This window comes from Amblyomma mixtum, chromosome 5 (genome assembly GCF_055824585.1).
Source record: "Amblyomma mixtum isolate Tamu chromosome 5, ASM5582458v1, whole genome shotgun sequence".
In the NCBI taxonomy this organism is placed as follows: Eukaryota; Metazoa; Arthropoda; class Arachnida; order Ixodida; family Ixodidae; genus Amblyomma; species Amblyomma mixtum.
Genome location: NC_143016.1, coordinates 65,044,525 through 65,066,990, shown reverse-complemented (window position 1 = coordinate 65,066,990; position 22,466 = coordinate 65,044,525). Strand labels below are relative to the sequence as shown.

The 22,466-nt window shown below is 43.1% G+C and overlaps 1 protein-coding gene and 1 long non-coding RNA gene across 7 annotated transcripts in view; one reads left to right on the top strand and one right to left on the bottom strand.

The window, feature by feature from the left end:
• Positions 1-1,757: 1,757 nt before the first annotated feature.
• Positions 1,758-22,466, bottom strand: part of LOC149342465 (uncharacterized) — a 77,864-nt gene continuing 57,155 nt past the window's right edge. For 3 of the 6 annotated variants that reach the window (XM_089544837.1, XM_089544835.1, XM_089544839.1), the window contains 8 exons: positions 17,683-18,084; positions 15,186-16,628; positions 13,680-13,745; positions 12,695-12,859; positions 9,142-9,342; positions 8,273-8,420; positions 3,746-3,882; positions 1,758-2,247 (listed from right to left, as the gene is read on the bottom strand). In XM_089544837.1, the coding sequence (XP_089400963.1) occupies positions 2,176-2,247; positions 3,746-3,882; positions 8,273-8,420; positions 9,142-9,342; positions 12,695-12,859; positions 13,680-13,745; positions 15,186-16,628; positions 17,683-18,084 (2,634 nt within the window). In that variant the 3' untranslated portion in view covers positions 1,758-2,175. The remainder of the gene's footprint in view (positions 2,248-3,745; positions 3,883-8,272; positions 8,421-9,141; positions 9,343-12,694; positions 12,860-13,679; positions 13,746-15,185; positions 16,629-17,682; positions 18,085-22,466) is intronic. The other 3 variants (XM_089544836.1, XM_089544838.1, XM_089544840.1) reach the window with 3 other exon arrangements.
• LOC149342466 (uncharacterized) lies at positions 2,002-18,866 on the top strand. Its single transcript, XR_016283039.1, has 4 exons — positions 2,002-2,312; positions 6,043-6,157; positions 11,565-11,704; positions 18,591-18,866. It is a non-coding gene; the product is annotated as an uncharacterized LOC149342466 (long non-coding RNA).

Genomic DNA, 22,466 nt, shown 5'->3' with positions numbered 1-22,466 from the left:
GCAAGAAAACCGTGTATGCCACCGCAAAAATTAACATATGATTATTATTTAATTTTTCAGGTGATGATTTGTGGGTGCAGAGACCTTACCTTGAAAGTCTATGGGCCATCACTATTTACCCCTGCATTCAGGAAATGCGATCATGGGCAATCAAGTTTTTAAATGCAAATGAAAAAAAAAAACTGGCATCACTGCCAACCAATACTCTGGGCAGATGTAGCAGTCAAGAACATTTGCACAACCCCCCGATTAATGCACCTATGTTTAGGGAATAATGCATTCAAAGTATTGAAATCTGTGAATGTGAAGACACTTAAAAAAGTTCATTACAGAACACAAAGCGTCAGCTAGCCTATTCATTTGAGCCACAGATCTGAAGAATTTAAGATTGGCAGTTTATGTTTGAGCTCTGTGCACGAACAGTGAGGCACAGGCATTATAATCGCCTACAGCAGCCACTGGAAAGACCTAATTCACTGCACAAGAAAATCTGCAGTTGTGGAGTAGGCTTCACATGGTAATTAATAATTTTATGCTTAACGTATATTGGTGGCAATATGCCACTTGAAGCTTCTGGATGCAATTTCGGGAATATTTTTTATTAGTTCAAGTACGCTATTTGCTAAAAGACCTGGTATAGCTGAAATATTCTTAATTGCCGCAATAACACTGGTAGACACAGCAAAAAGGAGGAGTTCGCTGCATTTAACTAATAAAAGTTCCACTCGTTACTTGCATTTAAATTATACAGGTTGCACCTCAGAAATACTATTTCAGCAGAGTGAATGCATGAATTCCCTCTTTTTCAGTCCCAGCATTAGTTACAGAGTGTACAACGCGCATCAAATCAAATTCACTGCCAACTGCATGAAGGCAGCTAAACCTGCATAAAATATACTGCTGCAATAAATTAATGATACGGAACATGCATTATCTAGATTTGATCAAGAGTGAAATAAAAATCAAAGAATACATGCAAAGCGCACACCATTGAATGAATGCATGGCCTTCTTTGAAGTTTGTTTCTTGCCGTCTAGTGTCTTCTGAACAGCAAGAATTAGGCCGTTGAGCTAGCATTGCCAAGTAGGTAATTCAGCTAGGATAATCGAAAAGTTGTACAAACGTGAAAAACAACTGAAAAAACCATATGCATGAACAGCTGCTCATCACTTTTTTGATAAAAAGCAACCTTTGTAATCTTTTATATATATTGTTCTCATTCTACTCAACTCGTACGTACTTGCAAATATTATTCTAGCAAAAAGCATGTATTGTGTCTTATTCTAAACATTACATTACTGTTGAAAGCTCACTTCGAAAGATTTATTCAGGTCATTTATGCGGCATGTTAAAGTGGTCTCATTTACAAATGCCATCAGTTCGTTCTGATTGGGCATAAAATAGTCAGCTGTTTAAGATGACCCAAGAACATCTTAAGTAATTTTGCAGTTCTTCAGACATTTAACAAGGGCCACAACATACCATCATTCCCCGACATGGAGCAACGATGGAAATTAAGGCACAGTACATTACATTCTCCTTGGTAGCCAGCACTGAAGCGAACATGGAAGACTGCTCGGGAAGGCTACAGAGCCAGCTCCTTTTTAACTTTTTGTGTAGACCATTGTTTTGTGGTCAAATGTTACATCTTTGTGATAATATAACATGCAAGTCTTCAAAGGGCAAAGGGCAAAGCAGTGAATTGCATTAGCTGAAGCAGTTGAATCGAATACTGGATATAAACTAGAAAAGCAGTGTCATACGGAAAGTTTTCTTTATTTTCTTCTTCAAACTCTGTTTCTCCAAGAAAACAGGGACTTGCCACAAATGTACTCCGTACAAACACACAAACACGACACAGTTGGCTTTTATTCTGCCTCGCAAAAATGTTTCAATGACACCCTTGAGCACAGAAAGCTTTATAGTGAGTGCTCTTGAAACAACATGAAAATCAAGTATTGCACCCAGATTTCAATCGCTTCAAATTGCATTTCTGTCCCTTCAAATCGTTCCTTTTATCTGGGGCACCAATGCTGATTACATTAACATTAATGTTAGGATTGTTTCTGATGTCCAACTAATGTCTCGCATCTGTAAAACTGACATTAAAAATGGAAATAAAAAATATCATGAATTAAAATAAAGGTCAGCAGTCTGAATTTCCTCTTGTCCTCCTCATTCTGAATGACTCTGCGCAGGGTTATCCATGGCTTCTTCACCAGCGCCATTCACCACCACGTTCTTCGACTAAAGAAGAAAACAGCCAATATTTGAAGATTTTAAGAAAACTGTCAAGAAAACTGTCATCCAATGTAAGTACTGATTGTAACCGACACAGACACAATCCTAATGAACGTAAGTACAAAAATGACACAAGTTTTGCATCATCTTAACACCAAAAGAAAATTTTCTGCCGCCATATCTTCCAAGAAGTAGGAAATGATAAATTTAATTCCAGGCATGGAGTCATGGGGAGGCCGTAGGGTCCTCCCTTGCAGTGTTCTTTTCACGCATGTACCATCAAAAAACTGCCCCAACCACCTATAAAAGAAATACTGACTGCAAACTTCTTCAGTCCATACAGTATGTGCATTCTCCATAAAATCCTTATCCTAACACCCTGTTTTAATGTTCAAATTCAAGGTAAATAACAGCACTATTCAATGTTGTGCTTTGGTTTCACTCAAGGTAGCGAAATGTAGCTAGTAAAAAGGAGGCAGGCTTGCAATACGACAGTATCCATGCAGCTCCACTGGTGGGCATCCTGCCAGTAAATCGTTTGCTGGCATACGAGTCTTCAGGAAAGTTTGACAGATATTCATGCGGAGGATTTGACATTCTTTGCCTAACACCCCACATTATGTGCGTGACAGAGTGAACAAGAAAGAAAGCAGCAAGGAATAAATATCCGGTGTTACTAGTGCAAATCTAGGCCAAAACGACTGTATTCAATGTCACATACCTTATCTACGCAGACAGTTTTAAAAAGCAGAAACACAAAACACATTATATAATTATTTGTTATCACACAAAGTCACATGGCATCCAGCTGGTTAATACTTTTTCTTTCAGGGCGTAAAATTTTTGATCAAGATAGGGTACAACTAGCTCTTTCCTTTACTCAAAAAAGCAGGGAAACCTTGAGAAAAAAATAGAACGACAATCTTTTTTCATAAACTGTGCACACATACAGCAAACATGGAAGAAAACTGCGTTAAGTTCTAATCAAATATTTTCAGTCTGCAAAATATTTATGTGATGCACACTCGAGTTTACAGTGAGAAAACTTGCAAACTACAACTTTAGGTAATCTCTAAGTAAGCATTCCTCTGTACCTCTTAAGCTGCTGGCTTAAGGCAATACATAATACCAGACTTTCAATGCATTATTTGAACAAATGAATGTAACTAAAATATGTTCGTTGCCATGAAGGTACTATGCTTAACTGCAACATGAATACTTCACTCTATGCTAGAGCATTTATCATTAAAGAAAATGCGAATATCTGAATGCAAAACATTTTCACAACCAAAGATCTCGCATTTGTATGATAGGTTAGTGACATGACAACCCATGCAATGCTTAGTGAGCAGCAATTTCATGTCACATTACGAAGATATGTATTACAAAAATGCTCACAGTGAGCATCTGCCCCCTGAGCATTTGTCCAAAGCCACAGCACTTGGGAACATACAGTACCTTCGATCTGATCAGATACACTTATTTATAGGACATGTTGGCTCACCTGATAAGCATTTCCACTTGCTCCCATACTTCCATTTTCTTCCTCGCAATCATAGTATACGCTGCTGCCATCACTCATGTCGTCGTCCTCATCCCGGTGCTCTTTCCCCAGCCTACCATTTCTCTGCAAGCCATCTGCTGCACATTTATAAAACAAGCAAGACCAACAACGTTAGCATTAAAGATAACACCAGAAAGACAGAACGGAACATTTGGAAGTGGTACAGAGGGGTACCCTAAAGGAATCAGCGCCACTTCAGCCTTGCAAATGTGCACAGATGCGTCAGTGTACAAACTCTTCTCACATACAGCAATATCTGGGACATGGTGGAACCAAAATTGCACAAATTTTATTGGTCCGTGTAGAAATTTAATATTCCAAAAACTTGTATACTTTCAGCAAACTAATTATGGTTATGGTGCTTGGTGCTGCAAGTGTTAGTTGTGCAAGTGTTGGCGTTGGTTCTCTGCAGCCGCTATTTGCATTGATTTTGTTAAGCAGAAATCAAGATAGCTAGGCCATCGTCAAATTGCAAGTTGACATAGCACTTCTGTGTTGCAAGATTATATGCACAGAACCAAATACATGAGAATACCTTCTCATCTTTAACCTTTTCTGATGCCCAATCTGCGAAATTTTACATGCTTGCATGGCAGACATGGCAGACATTGGAGGAACGAAAAGACAGGAGAAGCCAGATGTATCCCAGATGCATTGCGAAAAGCATGGTGGGAGTCAAGTTTCATTCTTAGGACAACTTTACGGGGGAAATAGAAATGGTGTCATAGTTGCTAAAGGACATTGTGTCGGCCAGTGTGTGCACGAGCCACTGAGAGGCATGGGAGAGGAGGAAGCTCCCTCACATAAAAGAAGGAACTTTTTAATTTTAGCCTTCCTACATGACTGCAGGCCAGGAAAAATATGGATCATGATGATGTTGATAATTATAATCCAGCCATGCTGATTCATATATGTGTCAAAATAGCGGGCAAAAAACTAATGGTTTGTGCAGCGAAGAACCTATGAAATGAATATGAGGCTGCTCCATGAAGACAAACTTGAAGGTGCAATCAAAACTTCAGCAGGATGCGTTGTTGGGCAAGTTGGTTCATATTGCATTAGAAAGATGGGATGCGCACATGGAACAACCACAAGAAAGAAGACGGGACGGGCGCACAAGCGCCCGTCCCGTCTTCTTTCTTATGGTTGTTCCATGTGCGCATCCCATCTTTCTAATGCAATCAAAGCTTGCTTTCTTTGTCATTCCTCATCCACTTGCCTCTCCCACCCTTAACTTGTACGAGGCTGAGTACACAGCAGCCATAAGGACGAATTTTTACGACATGCGTGGTGTGTAGCATCTCAACAATAGAAGGTTGAGCAAGCTGGACAGCCACACTGCAAACTATATATACAGTGGAAAGATGAAGGAGACAGAGACACAGCATTGACTTTTAACTGTAACTGCATGAGGTTTAAAGGGAAACTGCATAGGTTTTAGAAATCAACGAGCTTAAGAGGGTCGAATGTATGAAACTTTCAAGTAAAGCATGCGAAGTCTTTTTGGGCTAGCGCTTGAAATAGTGAAGTAGTCGCCGATTAAAATCTGGACGCTTTGCAAGCTTCTCCGCAGCGCACAACGCCAAATGGGAGGCCCATGATGGCGTCATCAAAGGTATCGGTATACATTTCCAACGCGCAAACGCCTGCTTTGAAGGAAAAAATCAACGGAACCGAAGGCAAGCCCTGCCGGGAGTTGTTTGGCAGCGTCTAACGAGTCAGGGCAGGGTGTGGCTGACGACAGCTGTAATTTGAAATCATACCTTACGTGACGTCACGCTGAACTTTCTTGCACACCTCCAGTGCATTGAGCAGAAGCGCAAGATTGAACAGTCGATTATGTCACTATTTCAAATGCTAGTGCAAAAACACTTGGCATGCTTTACCTACAGCCTATATAGATTTGAATCCTTGAATATCGCGAAATTCTAAAAAAAGTGCTGCAGTTGCCCTTTCACTTAATTTGGGAAATGTATGATCAGCATCAAAAGTTGCACGATGCGGCATTTACAAAGAATCCATACAAAAAAATCCATGCGCCCTGAGTAAAAAGCCTGGCAGTGATGTATGTGTGGCTTATGTATTATACATGTCGATTCCATGATGTTTGAGAACAGCGTGCAACAATTTGCACCTTTTGCAAGACTGGTATCCTGCAATCTTTTGACGCCCGTGGTAAAAACCCGCACTGCGTTACTCAAATACTGATGCTTGTTTTCGTGAATATTTTATCACAGCTGAGCTCATTCATCACAAAAGGCTGGAAGTTGTTTCAACCATGGACTAGGGATGTGTTTGGTGTATTTTGGATGCCGAGACAAAAAAGCAAGGTGGAGTGGATACGAAGACATGGTAAGTTCCTTTTCATGAAAACGTAAGAGAGATCACTAAGATCTTAGTGTGCACAAAATAAAATCCTACTAACACTAGAATGGTTTGGTTTAGTGGGGTTTAACGTCCCGAAGTGACTCGGGCTGTGAGGGACGCCGTAGTGAAGGGCCCCGGAAATTTCGATCACCTGGGGTTCTTTAACATGCACTGACATCACACAGTACACGGGCCTCTAGAATTTTGCCTCCATCGAAATTCGGCCGCCGCAACCGGGATCGAACCCGCGTCTTTCGGGCCAGCAGCCGAGCGCTGTAACCACTGAGCCACCGAGGTGTCCCAACATTATAATGATACTACAGCATTACAAGTTTCCTTTTTGCACTAGCTATGAAGGAAAGCGCTTCAACATGGCTCACTGCAGTACACAAACTAAGGTCAAATTTATTACCAGCCGCTTATTTAGTGGCAGTGTAATAAGGTACAACACAATTGTGAGAGCAGAGGAACTTCCAAATATGGTGCTAGCCTTCACGGAATGGAACCTGTGATGCACTAAATAGGGTGGGAACCTTTGCAAATAACTTCATTTTCCTCCACACAATGTAGCATAAACATAACATTCATGTCATCAAAAACGCTGATATAGCCTAATCAGCAAGGTCATAGAGAGGAGCAAAAATTCTGTGGTATTAATGATAGATCATCTCATCATTTGCTTCGTTGTGCTGAATTGTTTACTCTGCCAGCAAAGTGATTTTCAGACTTTCTCTGTACCTCTCGGGCACCCAAGTAGGGGCTGGACTTTTCGGTTTAAACCAAAGTGCATCAGATTCTTTTTTGAAAATCAGTTTTAATCAGAAAAGGAGAGTATTTCTGGCATGCATGTTACAAATATTCGGTACCAGCTACAGTATGCCACAGATGAAAACTGGAACCAGGAAACTGGAGCCAGAAATGCGGTGAGACGATATCTTTGGAATACAGCGCCGCAGTTGTGAGATATGAGGCACTGATCCGTGAACTAGGCCACGCTGTTGCTGACTGGGAGGCTTCACCTACAGCTAAGCACTGCTGGCTAGCGTAGCACCGTCTACTCAGCTTTATCACTGGCTTAGGCCGTCACATGATTAAGTAGGTTTCTCCACTTCATGTAAGGATACTGGCAACCTTTGGAGCTGTGCCAAGCAACCGTCAACACGAAACCATGCAAAAACGGCATGAAAGTGTCATGTCCTGGCTACCGCTACAGTTAAGCAGCAGTTCCATCGCTGCATCAGGACACGGGCTATATGATGCGTGGTCCTCTCATTTAAAGCAGAGTGCTACCAGAATATGACAATCAAGTTTTTAGGACTGAATCTATCAATTACATTGGACATTTTAGTATTTGTTACAACTGTATGACTTCCTTCTGCAAATATAGCTCTTAATGTAACCATCTGTGGGAACATAAGGTGCTTGTTGTAAAAAAAAAAAAAAGACCGAGGCCTACTGTCACTTTTGTCCGCACAGGGACTAATATATCCCCCACCCCCCCCCCCCCCCCGAATGAAAGTTTGTATGCAGAAAATAATATTCACTAAAAGAAACCAAAAGTTGTGTTCTAAAATAAACACTGAAAGTTCAGTCCTAACTATAAGGCAATGTAGGCCTGTCATGATAACAAATGCACTTTTTGTGGATCTGTCATTTTTTTTTTTGCTGCAAAGAAAGCCCACTCACAGTCACAGTAGTCTACTTACTATCCTGCTCAGCTTCAGATCTGCATCTGGTCATAGAAAGCTGTAATAGCTTGCTGCCTGGCATTGGGAAAATGAACAGCCATCAAAAGCATCAACACTGTTTCACATTGGCATATGCTTCTACCTGCATATCACTAGCACAAGTGTGCTCAGCGAACCACAGTTTCTCAGCCTGAACTTTGCCATCTTCATATCACCACTGCAACTAAATTTTCTCTACACGGCTGATGACAGAGCATTGTTCTAGATTACACAGCAGCTATGCAGTGTGAAGTACCAAGTAGGAACATTGTGAAAGTGACAGTTGTATCATATGCCTGATTGGGTTTATATGTTGCAATTATCAGAGAGCCAGTGCAGCAGGTAAATGGTGCTCAAGGCTTCTGGGACTTACCGCCACTAATGACACCCTTTGCTGGTAAATCTCTGTGAAACAGTGATCGCACCACCTTTGGATTAGAGCGGCCAGAGTGGTGTCTGCGAGAAGAGCTGCTAGTAGCCAGCCTCGTTTCACTTGAATTGTGGCCAGTTCTTGCGTTCACCTGAAAAGTACATGCAGGTGTACTGCAGATGCAGGAAACTGATGTCTTTGTTGAGGACCTAGTGGTTTACAGACAGGAAAGCAACACTAAGCCACTCTTATGTTTTACTTTCTCCCGTCAAAAAGTTCTATTCTTACAGCAAACATGTTTTGTACACAGAAACTGTGTGTATGTGCATGCACGCATGCCCATGTGGATTTTGTGTGCGTGCAGTCTCTGCAAGCGACATATTCATGAAACGTTCATGGCTAGTCCCAACTTGTTCCAGATTTCTTATTTGAGAAACGGGAGGTTTAAGAGGGAAACGTTAAAGATTGTGCGTGAAGCATGTTTAATCCCCTTGAATGCAATTAAACAAGCCTAGCTGATTGACAATGTAAGCAAACTGAAGGATGCCCATCGGTGTTGTCTTATTAGTAAGTAAGTTGCCAAGTTACGTCGTCATAAAAAAATTTTCCTCGAATTGTGCAGTCTTGGACAGTGTGAAGAAAAATGGTTGGCCAAAAATCCTTGGCACAGCTTTTATGAAGGACGCAGTGCTATGAATGTGGCAAAGATTGCAGAACAAATTAGAAGACCCATATTTTAGCCCACATGCTTGATCCCCTTGCTAGTTTAACTCCCAGTGTAGAGATGCTGTCATGAATACATGGTACGCCCTTTGGCATGGAACTGTCAAAAGAATTACAGGGAGCCGATAGTAGCAGAGCACGTTGCTTACGGGAGACAGTGCTGGGTTAGATAACCTGGACCTCAGTTGTGCCACTGCATCCAGAAATTCTTCCGCTGCTTCATTGCTCTTCAAACGTAGGGCAAGCAGGTACGAACTTGCAATGTCGTCTGAGCTTGTTGCTGACCATTCAACAGTGCAGCCATCTCTCTTGTTGAATTGAAGCTCAGGGGAGAGTAGCATGTTGCAATCCTGCTTGAGACAAGAAAGTGGCTCAGCAAAACAATTTACATTTATGCTATAACGCAAGGTGCAGAAGTCACGTAAGGGATTTCAATGAAAGGTGCTACATAAGACAGGCTTGTCCTAGCTGCAGTCAGGCACTTTTATTACACGCTGAGCTCCAGTGATCGAGTCATGAGCATATTCCAAACAGTTACACTTTCACTGCGTCGAGAAACTTACTAGCTGGCATCAAATGCAAAAAGGCACACAAGGTTTTCCTTCCACCAGCTAGGTCCTGGTATGTCCGTTCATCTCAAGCTCTCATCACGATCATCATCATCAGCTTAACTATGCCCAGAGCAGAACAAAGGCCTCTTCATATCTCTCCAATTAAACCTGTTCGGTGCCAGCTGTGGCCACCTTATTCCTGCAAACTTCCTAATCTCATCCATCTATCTAACTTTCTACTGCCCCCTTGCTACGCTTGCCTTCTCTTGGAATTCAGTCTGTTACTCTTAACGACTGTCAGTTATCTTGCCTTCTCATTATATGCCATGGACATGCCAATTTCTTCTTCATTTCGATTACAGTGTCATTAACTCGCGTCTGTTCCCTGAACCACTCCGGTGCCTTCCCATTCCTTAACGTTACACCTATCATTCTCAGGTCGTCCTCAATATAAGTTCAACCTTTTTCGTCAGTTTTTATGTTTATACCTCATAGGTAAGTACTGGTAAAATGTAGCTGTTATATACTCCCCTCTTGAGGGATACTGGTAAACTGCCATTCAGGATCTGCATGCCATCTGTCTGTGACTCAAGTGTGCACCATGCACACATTTGATTACTACAACAGTAACGACTGTCAAAACAGTGCCATTGAGCAAGCAGTCAAAGAATGAAATACACATTTGAAAGCAGTTTAGTATAACAACCTATGGAAAAAAAACTGCCAAACAAGTTTTAGTATCAGCCTATCACCTGCCTGTTTCATGCCCAGCACACGGAAATGGGCCTTTGCAGTATTTTCTAACCCTTTGCAGCCATCAAGTTTTAACTCCTTTGTGTTCATAGTGACCACGAATTATTTTTTGAATTTGAGACATTGGAAAAACACCCACTGCTGTGTACTACCATTAATGAAACATTTACTTGTCATAAGACCCTGAATCTGTTCAATGATAATTTGACTCTGTATGGGATACTCAAAACATCCTCGCGAGAGGAGGCCAGCATGTTTACTACATGTCTTTCAGCAGAATACCATCTCTTTCATCTACATTTAGCTCCAGTGGAGTCACCAAACGGACTCACGATGCCAGTTGACAGAAAAACAAAACTGTTCACCTCATGAAAGTTACTTACACTAGCACACAACTTACGCAAGTAGATTTCATGAAAAACAAGTGCCAGGAACATCACAATTGGCCATAGCACTAGAGCTAACTGGTTTACTTTGTGCTTCTGTCTGGCAACAGAAAGCAAAAAGCAAGACTCCCAAAAAATATACTCCGAAAAAGCCCTCCAGGGATGATGCTACAGCTGAAACCCACAATGATGCCCAAACTTTTCCTTATCACAAAAAAGGGACAGACACATTAAAGGGTATTTTATAGCTTCAGCACCTCACTTAGAACACTAAGGTGTTTTTTGGTGAGAAGGGCCACTCTGTTGTGAGATGGGATGCAGCACAGTGTACACATGGTATAGGCAGCCATCTAGTAGCAACAGGATAATATGGTGTGTCATGCTATGATGCTGTTGTCATTAAGGAAAAGCCAGCCAAAGATAATTTGAGAACACGATGTTCCCTGTGTCACCATCAACCATGACAATTCTCATTGGCATTGTACATACTATTCTGGTTTGATCGCAGAGACCGGGTGCCACCTTTTTAAAGTATTTCCTTTTCTGGGAAAGCCGACTACAAGCTAGAGAATGCTTGTATTCCTTAGAAAAAGAAACTGGCTATTTCATATCAACACCAAGATTTTAACAAATCACTTTTTTTTTCTGATGAGATGAGATGAATACAGAGTGAAACAATTGCCTTTCTAGATGTTTCAGTCTTCTATTAGGCTCACGTGTTAAGAAAACTTCCAAACCACTATTTCAAAAACCTTCATTACAGCAGGATTTTGTGATGAAGATGTTCGGCTGTTAAAGAAGGCCAGATTAATCTAACCTTGTAAATGTTCACAGAGGGCATGAAAATGAATATCTGACTGTCTCAGAATTACATTCTTGCAGGAGGGACAGAGAGAAAGATATTTCTTGCTACAGAGCATTAAGCAGCAAGCATTGAGGATATTCTGCGCAAATGTCACCAAAGCCAAATGGTCTGCCAGCTGGTCTGTACCTTAACATACTAGCCACATCGAGGAAGTGAGGTATGTATATTGGGGGGGGGGGGGATTGAATGGCAATGGAGCAGGAGAAAATGGAATGTTCCAGGTTAGTGGAGGATTTGGGCAATTGGGGCATGCAGAGGAGGAACACAGATGGTAGAGGTAAGAACAAGCAGAGGTGAGGAGTGTATTTAAGCGAATGAGCCAAAGAATGTGTAGCTACTAATGGGTGGCACGAGATTTGTTAGGAACAGAAAGAGTATGAAGAGATTCTGTAATGTCTTGTTTACTTGTGATTAATGAGAGAGCCTCAAGGGTAGCGGCAGGGGGAGATCAGCGCAAGGACTCCGGGTATAAGCCATGATCTGGCCATTACACACAACGAAGTAAACAGCAGCTCCAACCTGCGCTCGTGAAGCATCTGTGTAGACAGATGGGCTAACAAAAGAGATGAGTTTGGTGGGTAGTGCAAGCAGTGCATCTACCTGGATTGGTATCAGCTCAGCATGGTTTGGGATAGGCGTGGTGCTGAGGTCATACAGAAGTGGGAAAGAAGGTAATGATGGGTTCAACGTGATTGGGAGCAACTTGTTGAAGGATTCAGTGTCCTTGTTTGTTGCTGATTTGGATGGTGTTGTAGGATGTCTCCTAGAGGCAAAAAGAGCCTTTTGGAGTATTAGTGCTCACTGGACTTGTGCATGGGAACATTGAGGGCAGCCTTGTACAAGGTATGAAGTGCAACCTCAGTCTGGTGTCTTTGATGATGGTCGAAAGTAAGGTATGGAACTGTTTCATAACCGTTGAGTGCAAATGTATATGCTCAGCAAAAATAGCAGAGCTGGGATTCTGGAGGCCAAATATGCATAAAACAACATAATGGACACTGTCTGATTTAAGGATGAAACAACAATTCTCTGGTGTAGGGTAGAGCACAACTCATGACTGGAAAAGGTCAAAAACTGTTCCTTTTAAATAAAAAGGCTTGCTCTGAAAAAAAGCGAGCAGTCCATTAGAGAGCTGCATGAAACTCACAGGCTGCTGGCGTATCACCAGCCTAGTTTGTTGGGTCAGTCGGTTGTGGATGAGCTTGATGTCATGTAAGCCACTCTCCTTCCATTGACTGTCTTTCCCATTGAACAACCTGGCTTGCTGGCAGAGCAAAACTTCCTCCTCCTGACCTGTCTGTTGTACCCCGTCCTATGACAGCCAGAAAAAATGAGACACTTTTTTTTTAGCCAACAATCAGATATGATGCTCTGTTTACATAAACATCCAATAATTTGTATGGTTATAAGGTACAGTATGAAACTCAGAAAGCATTTGCCCTGTTTTTCATTTTCCTTTTCTCTTGTCTCGGTCAACAATGCTTAATGCAATAATTGTACTTCACTGCAAACAGGCTCGTATACCACAATGGCGCATTTTCTTAGTAGATAGGTAATTTGACTGTCATTCACGGTAAATACTGTGTTTGATCCTACATATTCTTTGCATCCCTTGAGCAACACTCGTATGGATCTCTTTTGGAACTTCCTGTATTTCATGCAGTCATGCTTTCAAAGAATGCATCACTATCTATATTGCCCAATGTGCTAGTAATGTGATTTTTAATTCACTTCAAAGCAGATACCTTCTTTTTCACTCTAAGTTCACCACAGGAGACAAAGTCAGAATAAGCACTGCATTAATGGCTGTCTGTGATTACCAGCACTTCTGTTCCAGTTTTTCGTAGTCCTGTTTTGTCACATTTTCTTGCATGTTCGAAGTTCTCTGAAGACTGGTAACCAACTAGATTGTATCATTGTGAAGCTTCTTGTTGAACTTTTGTTCGAAACACGGATGAAACATTTAGAATACTCCAGAGCCTAGCTCTCTCTGTTTCATTCTCATGCTGTACCAGAAAAAAGTGTCCCAAGAAATGCCACTTTATTTCATTTCATGAAACAGAATCATAGAAAGATTATGCAGCTTAAAATTCTTTTAATCCACCCTGTGCGCAAAGTCATGTGGCACTTACTCTTGGAGGCAAGGATACCATGGGCTGCATGTAGAGTTCAACACTGTGTGGCTCTGCAGGCCCAGACTGTAATTGCAGAAAATCAAATCAAATCAAATCAAATCAAAGTTTATTTCCCATCTAGCACTACAGATGGAGGAATCGTAGAAAAAAGCTGCCCTTGGGCAGCTTTTTTCACAGTCAAGAAATTAAGACGTGTTGTTGTAAAATACAAGCGAGTTCTTTAAAGCTAGCTTAGCTGGCACTTTTGAGCACTGTATAAATTATTTAACCAAAGTCATGGCCTCCGCTGAGACCCCTGAATTTGTAGTGTAGTTGTCGATATTTAGCAATAATTTCATGAAAAGCTGCGAACTACAAAAATTACTAAAACTGAAATTCTCAAGGTGTTTTCCTCTGTCTGTATCCTAGAGACACACAATCAAGTCTATGAAAGAATGACAGATAAAAGCTACAAAGCAGCAATCCTTAAAAATGGCTTGCACTTAGTCATGTCATGCTTATGATGATGACTATTCTAGCCAGAGAATTAACGTTACTTCAAACTCAGAAATCCTTTACGGGCATATTTCGCGGTACTTTTTTGACCTCTCGCATCCACTCACCACTCACATACTCTCCCATTCACTCTCAACCATTCAGGAAGCTGCAGAAATTAGATATGCAGCGTAGCAGCACTTTCTCATAATTTACACTCGAGGAAAAAAGCATTGATTGATGTCATAAGCCTTTAGCAAGTAGCAGAGTTTTCTGACGGGCTAGTTGATGAAAATTGTGCATTTTCGAAAAACTGCATGAAAATACAAGGATGGAAGGGCAAGAAAGGACGTACACACAGTGCCTTTCCATCCTCATATTTTTGCGCACGTCTTAAATCGATAGCATTAAAGCTGTCATCACCAAAACTCTGCCAATATCCGAGACAAAGTTTGCTGATGAGTCAAGAAAGGTCACATGACCTTGTGACGTCATCACACCCTGCCCTGATGAGCCACCCTGACTGGTTGAGAGAGATCACATGAAGTAGTGACATCACCACAACCTGCCCACTTTGGCAGGCAGCTACCTGGCCATTGTGACAGGTGGCAAATAAATTACTGATTGGTCGAGATAGGTCACGTGACCTTGTGACATCGTCACAACTTGCCCGCCAGTTCGTGAGCAACCTAGTTTCTAGACAGCAACTTGGATAGAGAATAAAAAGCAAAAATCAGAGGAAAAATATTATATATGCAAATGTCGGCACCGTCACAACATAGCAGATATATGCTACTGCAGCTAGCAGTCAAAATATGGCGTTTGAAGGAACAGAATCGCAAAGAAATTAACGCAAACACACAGAGAAGTTGCAGTAGAAGTTTCAACAAATGCGAAATCTAATGCTATCGCATTCCACTCTTAATGGTTACTTAGGTGTGCCCATAGTTTTTTTGAAAATGAGTCATATTCAATACTTGTGTTCGGTTTTGTGCCACACATCACATAAAAAAATTTTAAAAATCTCACCGACAACACTGGACTTGATGCAGGTATACTTTTGTTAATGGAAGCGAATGGTACCTCCTTTTCAGTAGCAACAGAGGCTGGCATAGGCACTGTGTCTGCAAACAATGCACGGAACTGAGGTGCACTTGCTGCTGACCATGAGGCACTAGTGGGTGCGACCGCAGAAGCAGAATTAATAAATGATGATGGTGCAGCCTGCATCACTCCAGGTCCTGGCACAGTTGGTGAAGAATGCACATAGGTAGCTGACATCGGTAAGGCATATGAGGCACTGGGTGGCGTGACTGTTGTGACAGCAGTGACAGAAATGGCTGGTGCCTGTGGTGCTCCATGTACTGGCCTAGGTGCTGCACGAGGTGTTGCGTAAATGGAAGAGAATGGAGCCTTATCCTCAGGTATAACAGAGGCTGGCATAGGCACGTCTGCAGGCACTCTGCATGGCTGGGGTACACTTGGTGGTGAGAAAGAGACAGCTGGGGGTGGAGCCACAGAGCCAGGAACAGTATACGACGAAGGCACAGCCTGCATCATGCCAGGTCCTGCTTCAGCCGGTAAAGGGCCCATGGGGGTTGCTGGTGTTTGGAGGACATGTTGCAGGTTTTGTGGTGTGCCTGTAGCAGCAGCAGCGACAGAAATGGCTGGTGCCTGTGGTGCTCCATGTGCTAGCTTAGGTGCTGCACCAGGTGTTGCGTAAATGGAAGAGAATGGAGCCTTATCCTCAGGTACAACAGAGGCTGGCATAGGCACGTCTGCAGGCACTCCGCATGGCTGGGGTACACTTGGTGGTGAGCAAGAGACAGCCGGGGTTGGAGCCACAGAGCCAGCAACAGTATACGATGAAGGCACAGCCTGCATCATGCCAGGTCCTGCTTCAGCCGGTAAAGGGCCCATGGGGGTTGCTGGTGTTTGGAGGACATTTTGCAGGTTTTGTGGTGTGCCTGTAGCAGCAGCAGCGACAGAAATGGCTGGTGCCTGTGGTGCTGCACCAGGTGTTGTGTAAATGGAAGAGAATGGAGCCTTATCCTCAGGTACAACAGAGGCTGGCATAGGCATGTCTGCAGGCACTCTGCATGGCTGGGGTACACTTGGTGGTGAGAAAGAGACAGCTGGGGGTGGAGCCACAGAGCCAGGAACAGTATACGACGAAGGCACAGCCTGCATCATGCCAGGTCCTGCTCCAGTCGGTAAAGGGCCCATGAGGGTTGCTGGTGTTTGGAGGACATGTTGCAGGTTTTGTGGTGTGCCTGTAGCAGCAGCATCAAGAGAAACAGCCGGTGCCTGTGGTGCTCCATACTGCATCACAGGTGGCTGAGATGGTGTCTGAAGGTAGCTGAAGGCTGATGTTTGACCAGCATCCACATTCGGGAATTGGGAGTATCCATTAATGGCAGTAGAATCAGGCACAGCTGACTGACTGACACCAAATGGCAATGAAGGACAGGGCTGTGAATGCAAAAAAAAAGAAAAAAAGTAGAGAAAATGAACAAATGAGTGAGGCCTCAATAAAGCCCTTCTCGCTAAACATCTACAGTAAAGCTTGAGAACTAAGCGGTTCAGTGTTGCTGCAGTAACAGTGGGGCAGTGAAGTTAAGTGCCCTGCTGTTGAAGACAGCATCTAAATGCATGCTTTGAGGTTTCTCAACGGAAATTTCTGCAACAGCTGCTAGCCAGTGAGAAACCACCAATGACACAATTTTCAAGATTTTTGCACCAATGCAGCACATGGAATGGGCTAAAAAAAAAAATGCCTCCCTGAAAATGCTGCTCACTTTTGGTCCAAGTTACCAATTATCTTGTATTTATTTTGTATGTATCTTGTCCCCCTGTCTGGATTTTTGTGTTTATCATGTTGACATTGCAATGCACAGTACACAACTCAAATTATCTCTCAATTAATTGATAAAGAGAATGTCAGCACCTGTGGGCATCTGGAGGGGGAACAAGGGGTTCAGCGGGCCCCCCCCCCCCCCCCCCCCCCCCTCTTTTGGAATTTCAGATATTTTTTATGCACTAGCAAAAATCTACCACACAGCCTGATCAGCACGCTTAGGTGATAGTAAATTTTCGCGTTTTTGCTTGTTTAGTTTAATACAATGTATGTTCTTCAAGCCTAGCACTAATTTGCTGTTTCTAATTTTTCTTTCATGTGGGTAGTTTAGGCTACAAATGATGCCTTTCTGGTGCTAACCTACTGCCTCCCCCGTCCACGGCCATTGGGAGCCCCCCCTGCAAAAAGTTCTGCAGACACCCTTGCCAACAGCAAGGTCGAAGGCACTTTCCTAATGAAGCATGGACCAGGAAGGCTTCATGCAGAAAGGGGACAAAATGATGCCCTCTTGAAAGTAGTTCGGACGGCACGAAAACAACAAAGACAAAGGAGACACGAACACAACAGGACGGGCGTGTCTCCTTTGTCTTTGTTGTTTTCGCGCCGTCCGAACTACTTTCAAGATATGAACCAACTAGCCCAAATCAAAGTACTTCATGATGCCCTCACCTGTCCATGCGTAGCCACTCCTGCTGCAGCTGGTTGTGCTGAATGGAATGGCTGGAAATGTGGACGCGGAGCTGGGGGCTCACCACGAAAGGGGGTTGAGGCAAATGGGCAACTGGGCCTCGGCGTGTAATGACTTGCATGTTCAGGACCATGACAATGACCCCATATTGGTTGGGACGATGGTGTGGCTAGAGTACCGGGTGGTGAGCCTGCTGCTACCCTTGGGGCCATTGAGTCAGCAGCTGCAGCCTCTGGATGGGGGTTGTTAGAGTGTGAATTGTAGCCACCTTCATCACTGCTGGAAGATCCATTCAAATGCCCAGAGCTCTCCTGCTGGTACTGTGGATGGGTTGCAGCTGTGGCAGCAGCGGAAGGTTCTGAGGCTATCTCGTCAATTCTTTTCTGTGGGAAGAAACCACACAAACATGCTGAATGCTCTTAAACAGGTTATTGTGTACATACTGAGCATAAGGTGAGAAAAACAATCGGAAGAGAAAAGGAAATATTGGGGAGCAAGGACTGCAATCTGCAAGAATTAAACTGACCAAACATACATTAGCGAGCATTTGGAGCAAGCTCATGTACAAGTAATATGCACCTGCAACCTTTTTAGGAAAATAAAGGGTATATTTATGTGCACCGTGCCTATCACGTGGAAGAAGGTAATAGTGTGTTATTGTCGCCATAGTCCTCGTGGTTCACTAAAGTGACCATGAAAGTGTTCCTGAGGTCGCAGAGTACATGAGTGTCCAGCATATAGTTGTAACAAGTGTGTGTAACCATGTGCTAACTGGGGACACACTGCATGAAGGGCTGCACGGGGAGAGAACTTATGCTGCTACCTTCTGCTTCTTGCCTCTGATGCTGCTACAAAAGTGCTTCCTATTTTCGCACTTTTTTGTAATCAGAGAGGCTCCTCTACCCAGCCTGGCAGAAGCACGTTTCACTCAATGCTGCCTAGCCTTCCGGCAAGAGGAGCACACCCACACATCTTTGAATGGCTACTGAGACTGCTGCCATTACCAATGGCTGCCTACCATGAGTGACTGACTGCCGCTGCGAGTGCAGCGACGCACAAGATGAGCTGACGTTTTCCTGTCTCTCCTCCCCATGTGCGCACTTCTGTGCATGCTCATGGCCATGAAAAACCCTAATGCATAAGAAATGTTCTGCCACAGCATATATGTTTGTTGTCCATCGCAATTCACTCTATGACACTTGAGTACAACATTCATATATGTCTCTCCTCTTCAGCCTGAATCACCTGTAAACTAACTGGAGATGCTCCCTTCTGGTGGCTACATCTAGCAATGTGCAGTCATGGATGTGCTGTTAGGCGACTGCCAATTCTAGTCCCACTGGGTATGACAAGAATAACCTCCATGATGAATGCACATTGAAGCACCAACTGCATGGTCTTCATGCTTTAAAATGCCTCGTCCATGACTGGACAGTAGGCACTCCTTGTGGATGTCTACATGGTTCAATGCATCTTTAGAGCACTGCACCTTCTTCATCATGCCAGTGTTATGCTGGACGCACTCTTATCTGAATGCTGAAGTTTGATTCATTGCACCTTGACTCTAGTGGGAAACCGCCTGCAGTAGCCACCACTATTACTGGCAAATGTCGCACTGCTGCGAGGGACATAGGAACTAGAAATTCCATCACATCTAGTGTGTTTGCTGATGTATGCAGATATAAGTCATTCCTATCATGTCTCCAGCTTATGTGTGCGAAATATTTGTGCAGTACAATGTTACAAAATTAACTTTTCTTAGCTCCCCCGCACATTCGGCACCAACTGTGTCTCGACCTGTGATGCTATAACACACATGCCACTTAATGCTCACGAAGAGGAGCCATATATAAGCTACTGTAATATCAACTATGAAATATGCACATAGCTGAGCAACGTGCTTAGCCTGCACGCAACGCAAATTGTAAGGCATCACATTGGAAGAGAAAGCACTCAAAAGAAGCAATAACAACACAGTCAGTCTGTAAACAAAGGCACCAACAAAATTTCCACACTTGATTTAGATTGCTGTTATGTCTCTGTTAAGCACATTGAAGGAATGAATACTTCTCCTTCTAGCAAAAAACACTGTTGTCCTTGTCCTTTTGCCAAACAACAAAAAGTGGGTAAAGTTTGTTTGTTTATCAATCATTCAAAGTGAACCTTGTCAGCGCATGGTTCTGCAGATGCAATTTCGGCTCAGTTCAGTTATCAAAGTATGCTCAACAAGCTTGCGCAATTCAACATTAAAACACATAATGTTTGGAATGCTGCCCACTCAACCATTGTTTCGAAGTACTAGACAACATATAATACAAGGCACGGAAAAGCAAGACAGGGCAGGGTGGGGCAGACTGGGGAGGTCAAGAAGGCAATGTAGGGAACATGGAGTTCAGGCATCAGGTTAACATTGTCAGCCTCTCCATCATTCATTGCATCTCTGGCATTTACTCAATAGCAATCTGTTTGCAGCAAGTGCTGTTTAAACTGCCTAAGGACAGGTGCTGAGTTAATATTGCTTCCTCAAAGCAGTAATGTAAAGGGCACTCACTGTCTCTTTAGCAACTCTTTAGGATTGGTAAACACACTTGAGCAGTGACAGTGGTGCTAAAATTGTAACGTGCATGCAGTGGCATTGTACCCCCTGTTGCAAAGCATTTCCCGCCACTAAGCTAGGTAGCTGTAGTGATCAACCTTACTCACTGATTCTGAGAGTGGAATTGGTGAGTACAGATGAAGCTTTGGGACTGGAGATGGAGAGATGGCAAATTAATGTCGACATTGCAAATGAAATCTGTGCACTGTCAGAAAGGTCAAAGGTGCACTGGCCTGAGAACTTGTGCAGTACAGAGCAAATGAAATTGGGCCTTCAAACAATGGCACAGTGCCACAATTATTGACTACTTAGCGATGGAAGCATTGGTGTAGGTGGAAAGATTTCAGGAAGTAGGGGCAACCACTCCTTTGGGAAAAGAGGTGGGATAATGGGGAAACTGTGCTCCTTGAGAGCACTTGAGTCTGCTTAGCCTAACTAAAATTTAATGGCAGCAGCATCGCCGGCGAAAGATGAACAAGAATATTTTTATCATATGTCAGGAAAGTTATTGTCTCTGGGTTAAAAGAAAAACAGAGGTGAAATGATGGTGAAAGTTTGCGATATACACATGGTCTGCAAGACTTTAGGGTGAAGTATGCCTCTGCATAGAATTTTAGAATAGGGGGCCCCAAGCCTTCGGGACCCCAAGAAGTTTGGGGCATCGAAATACACATCTTGGCACACCTTGCGTCTTGGGTGAGTAGTGAACGCTATTCATCCAAAACAGCGTGCAACCCAAGCATCCTTGTGTTGCAGCAACATGGCAGTGTCCGGCTAAACAAAGGCCGCTCACCTCAGCACCAATTCGTCATTGCCACTACACTGTGGTTCATGTTCACGGCAAACGAAAGATGCAGAAAGCTTTTAGTTGTCTGAATATGCCCGCACTACAAAATTTTACCAATAAAATGCGCCAAATTTTTAGATTGCTTCTAGATTTACAGAGCTGCTAGGCTTAGCAAGTCTGCATCATTTGGTTGCCGTGGAGACAAGACATCAGAAAGCATGGGAGGTTCAAACAGGTTAACTATTTTGGCCCAAGAAGGGGTCACAAAGAGTTCTCATTCCGTTAACACATTACTTCTTTAATTTATTTATTAATTTTTATTCATTCAAACTAAAGAGAACAAAATAATTATATTTCAGAGAGTTTCCATTGCACGTTTTGGCTGAGATGGCGCTGCACATGGCAAACAGTAAAAAAAAAAATTCAGAGGGCACTTTAGAGAGTGCTGTAGAGACGAAAGCATTACAGTGTCATCGTGAGCATTCGACCTAGACGCAGCTTGCATGCTGAGAAATGAAAGGAAGACATTTGAACGTTACCTTACGCTGAATCCACAAATGTCTGAGTGAAACACTCGATCACTCGGTTCGAATACCTGTCACAAGCTAGCCTCCAACCTGACTAAGAGACTAATGTTATATGCAACAAGAAATCGTTTAACATTACCTGCAATGGTGTATGAGGAACGGTTGCATCACAATTTAAATAAGAAAATTGTTTTTTTTAGGAAAGGAAATGCAGCAGTAACTGTCTCACATCCTGGTGGACACATCAACTGCACCTTAAGGGAAGAGGAAAAGAGTTAGGGAAGGCATTCAATTGAAGGTGCATATGTCATCCCTTCAAATCTCTGCCACGGGCTAGCCTTGAACTTGACTACTACATGTAAGCTATATGCAACGAGAAATCATTTGACACCACCAGGAACGCTGTACGACAAATGGTTGCTCACAATTTTGGTACGAATCTAGTTGGGAAAACTGGCACCACACTGAGGTCAGCCAGTATATATACTGTAGCGGATGAAATGGGTTTTATACAGACGTTTATCTGTTTTTTTCAGCCAGCGTCCGCTCCAGCTGTTGCAGCGACGCGCGTATTTTCTATTCTTTCACTCTTTCCTCTTATCTTTAAACTCTCCTCTATCTGCACGTGGCAGCGGTGCCGAGCCAGTTGGCAGGCCCATGCAATTTCCTTTTCATCCTTCTCTCAGTCGCAACAACAACAACTTATGTTTTATACAGGTGAAGGCTGGACGGAACACAGCTGGCCAGAAACGGCTCAGAGCCCAGATCAGTCTGCGTGCGCCTTCCTCTTCTTCCTCCAAGTCCTCAGTCAGCCACTACATGGCGTAATGATGACATCATCCAGGTAACACATGC